The sequence below is a fragment of the Limulus polyphemus genome, unplaced genomic scaffold, assembly GCF_000517525.1.
Source record: "Limulus polyphemus unplaced genomic scaffold, Limulus_polyphemus-2.1.2 Scaffold2083, whole genome shotgun sequence".
Classification (NCBI taxonomy): Eukaryota; Metazoa; Arthropoda; class Merostomata; order Xiphosura; family Limulidae; genus Limulus; species Limulus polyphemus.
This window is the reverse complement of record NW_013667693.1, coordinates 25,053-29,444: the sequence shown is the minus strand read 5'-3', so window position 1 is coordinate 29,444 and position 4,392 is coordinate 25,053. Positions and strand designations below refer to the sequence as shown.

The 4,392-nt window shown below is 32.3% G+C and overlaps 1 protein-coding gene across 2 annotated transcripts in view; it reads right to left on the bottom strand.

Annotated features, from left to right (window-relative positions):
* LOC106465875 (protein arginine methyltransferase NDUFAF7, mitochondrial-like) overlaps positions 1-4,392 on the bottom strand; it is a 40,350-nt gene that overhangs the window by 14,509 nt on the left and 21,449 nt on the right. For both annotated transcript variants that reach the window (XM_013926116.2, XM_022393831.1), the window contains exons 6-7: positions 1,920-2,237; positions 1,657-1,773 (exon numbers count right to left, since the gene is read on the bottom strand). In XM_013926116.2, the coding sequence (XP_013781570.1) occupies positions 1,657-1,773; positions 1,920-2,237 (435 nt within the window). The remainder of the gene's footprint in view (positions 1-1,656; positions 1,774-1,919; positions 2,238-4,392) is intronic.

Sequence of the window (4,392 nt, the reverse complement as noted above, 5' to 3'; positions counted from 1 at the left end):
ATCCTCCCTCTAACAAAATCTGACAATTCGAGAGAACCTTGAGTTCTAGGCATGTTGTAGTACAAGATAATTAGTGTGCGAACCATTTTCATTTATATAGTGCTCTGTGAACACAAATTAGTTAGCATAAATCAGTTAAATGAGGAAAAATTAGGTGTCTATTTACTCGTGACCACTCAGTGTAGATCTTCCCCCTTTAATTTATTTACTACCCCTCCAAGAAGTACAGAGGTTATCATCAATTACTCAATATAATGTTATTATTACTCAACTAAAACATAACTTTTATAGTTAATCTTATTTGGTTATAGAGCCATAAACTAGAAAATCACACCCCTTCATCCATGCCCACCTGTAACATCCTCTCTTTCACAAATTTCCAATAATTCTATCTGATGTTTAATACTATATTATTTATAACCAAAGTTTTAATCTATCATATGACATATTATATTACACTGTTTTCTATACAAAGAATTGTCTATTTTGCTTCCAGTTCAAACTTCATTCTCATGGGAAACACACTGATGAGCTTAGCTACATTTTTAATGGCTTTTAATTGCACAGTTAGGAAGATAGAAAATATTATGATAGTTATAGAACATTCTCTGGTTTTCACATGATATTATTCTGTATTTTTAGGTGCATTATTTAATTAAGTAAAAAATTATTTAGTGCAGTATTACCATTGGTATAAAAAATAGGGTTAAGTTTCATCAACAGTTGACAGCAAAAAAAAGAAGACCCGGGTAAGTAGTATGTTTCTTGTTTTTCATGTGTAATCTTTATTTATCATTATAATAGTAACTAAAATATAAAAATTAGAAACATTTTAGGTTAGATAAGCAGCTTTCATGTCACGTTATTCAATACAGTAACATGAGCTACATGTTCAATGAGTGATTTACATCTTGTGTGGCAGGATTATTTGTTGGATTGAGTAGGAACAGATGTATACTGTTATGAGCTTTAAGCTGTTAATGATAAACAAATGCAGTTTTATGTTACAATTTGAAGTAATTCTAGAAAGAAAAAAGGGTAATTCAGATATATTTTGTTTTTTTTATGGTAGTTACAAGGTCAGTCAACTTTACAAACCTCATATAGTTAGGGTAGACAAAATAAAGTTTTACTGAAAACAAAACCTTTGATATTTATTTAGAAGGTTTTAGAGATTATGGAAATTAAATTTTACAATTTTCAGATGAAGAAAAGTATTTTCAAACAAAACATGAAAATCATTTTGCAAACAGAGCAATAAACACTTTGACTACATATATTAATGGAGAAATATTTAGTAAAAACATTTCAATAAAAATTCTGAATTTCTTTGCCTACAAAAGATTTGTAATGCTTACTGAAAGATTGTAAAATTTTACACAAAACATAGAAGTTATAATGTGGAAACTTCAAAGAGCAATTTGGGGTCCCAAACTCAGCTGATTCAACCGAGCCAGTAGCAAGAGAATGTTAACAATAAAACAAATATTGCATGGGTAAGTTATGAACAGCTACATGTTTTCTTTTAAATATATACACATATATATGATACAGTTGAATCTTCAACATATCTGTGAAAAGTAGTATAGAGTAATGTAATATGATTATGAACAGTTCTTCTATAAGAAAACAGACAAAAAGATACAACTGACTTACATCAATAAAAAACTTGCTAGCTGGTGTAGGTCCCCGAGAAAGCACATATCTTAAATGATGAGGGCCTTTGGTATCATCAGTATCAATCAAGACCTCTCGCCAACCCTCAGGAGTTTTCTGTAATGAAAACAGAGATTACAAACAGTTTTCATCAGGATAAGATACAATTACATGTATGGTACCTAATCATAGGGATGTTGTTCATTGAGATCTATTAATACTAGTTTTTTGGCATTCAGTTGCACTGGTAATGTTAAACTAACCTGAAACTTATGAATTGGTAAGGCATCAAAGAATTCATGAGCAATGAAGCAAGAAAATCCTCTGGGAACATCCTCAAGATGACGATACCAAGAAACAGGGACGCCATGTTTTGTGATGTTGTATTTGTAAAAATGTTCCTCACTCTCTGGACCAGTATGTAGATGGAGATGTCGTTGTCGATCTTCAGCTTCTAATACATCTTTGACAACACTGACTGTACCACACAATTTCAGCTCCTGTAACTGACTCAGATGAGGACTCACCTCCACCAGATGGAGTGACACTACTTCTCGTGAGTCACTGAACTGTGAAAAAACCTGATAAAAAACAAACACTAAGTTTATGAACAGTAATAGTTAAATATTATATACACACATACACATTTAATTACAAATAAATGCCACCCACACAAAGTATTCAAGATACTGGAAATTATTTCATATAACAATAGAGAAAGAATAAAAGAATTATTGGTATTATAAGTTTTATATCATATATTAGCAGGAATACAAATAAGGAAAACTGTAAACAAGCAGTCTAGTAATTATTATGATACTCATTAGTTTGATAGACTTAAATGTAATAACTCCCACCATTTCAACCATTCAAAAGGTGCAAAGGAAGAAGTAATAAAGTGTATTGATTAATAAGAGGTTCAGTGAAAAACCACATTTTTTGCAATAATAAATAGCATAGGAATTTATTTCTTGATAGATTTATACATAGCTACCACTATAACCAAACATTAAATTGAACAATTCACTGCCTTTCTTTGTTGTTTTTTTACCTGAACAGCTGAAACATTAGTAGTCTGCCTGCCTTTGAAAGGAAAAGCAAAAAATCTCAGTATAGAAACAATGGCATACAAAAGGAAATTCTGTCAGAAATAGTACAATAAAAATACAAAAACAGATTCCAAAGCATTAGAAGAAAACACTGAACTTAGTGACGATGTAATGTAAAATCCATTTCCAAATGGACTACACATAAAAAAATCACAACAATTAGAAAGCAAGGCATGCTAAAAAGAACCTGTGTAAGCACTGATATTTTCTAATTGGTATGAAGACATACAAGTAAAACTAATGCTTGTCTGAGCTATACATGTCCTCTTTCTTCAGGCTTTGAAAGAAAAGAAGGATCCTCTATTCTCATGTGGAACAAGTGATCCAACCTACTACTTTCAGAACTAGATGTATTTCTGCAAGGTCCCTGAAAGTGTTCTGTTTCAAGAGTAAATAAAACCAAAATTCAGAGTAACAAATATTTTGTTTTTGAAGTTCATATGTCATGCTTTGTTGTAGCCTACAGAGTACATAATTCTTCTTGTGATTCATGGCATGTGCACGTTTTACTGACATCACAACAGTACAAATTGCAACATTATGCATCCTCCTTTATGTGACATCTTTTTAAGAGTCTACTGACTGACTGACAACACACATTACTGTATGGTGGAGGGAGTGGTTAAAACAGGTGACCCCTCCAGGCAGCCTTCGGCCCCCTTTCAGGGAAACGAAGCATAGTTATAGTCATGGTTCACACTGAATTGCTCAGATCAATTTCAAGCACTTTTCAAGGACTTTTTGAGCACTCTCAGAATGTTTTTTAATCATTTTTTGGCAGCTAAAATCTGCAACAAAATCAATCAGATTCCACTGAAATTTTATAAAATTCCTATTTATTTGTTCAGCATACGAATCTAGACTAAAAAGAAAATAAAGATTTTATTTATTGCACTCAACTCTGCAAAATGCATTATAGTTAGATATATCGACATGTTCTGCTATTATAATATTTTCAAGTACTTTTGCAAAAAAAAAGGCCCATTTTCAAGTATTTTCAAGCCAAGCCCTTGAAATTCCATTCTCAATTTCAAGGATGCATATGCACCCTGTATAATTTGTCATTTTTGAAATTTCATTTGCATAATTTTTAAACAAATAAATACAACTTGGATCACTAAATATGCTTACAATTAAAAGTAAAAGTCTGAAGTAATTTCAATGGGGTCAGGTACAAGTCAAAAGCAAGAGAAGAACTGCAGGACTCGTAGCTGGATGGTTGTGAATTTGTGGCTGGCCCACATCATATCCTTTAGCAAAATACTCTACTCTACTTGTTCCAGTCTGATCAGCTGAATGATGGGTAACAGCTGGGGGTTACCTGCATTGGATTGGAATTCCACATCCCTGGGAAATATGTCACTTATCTGCTTGTGCCACTTGAATGGGAGTTCGAAAGCACAGCAAGGATATAACTTTTAACTTTAATACACATTCAATCTCTGCACATAATAAGAATACTACTATTAATTTCAAGAAAAGTTACATTGCTGAACATACTATTTTTCAAAGCACATCTAAATGCCTACTTATAGGTATGTGATTAATCAAATCTATGTAACATATTTTTACAACAGCGGAAGTCAAGCGATGCTGGGAGCATGCACGCTGGAGTTTCTATAAGGAT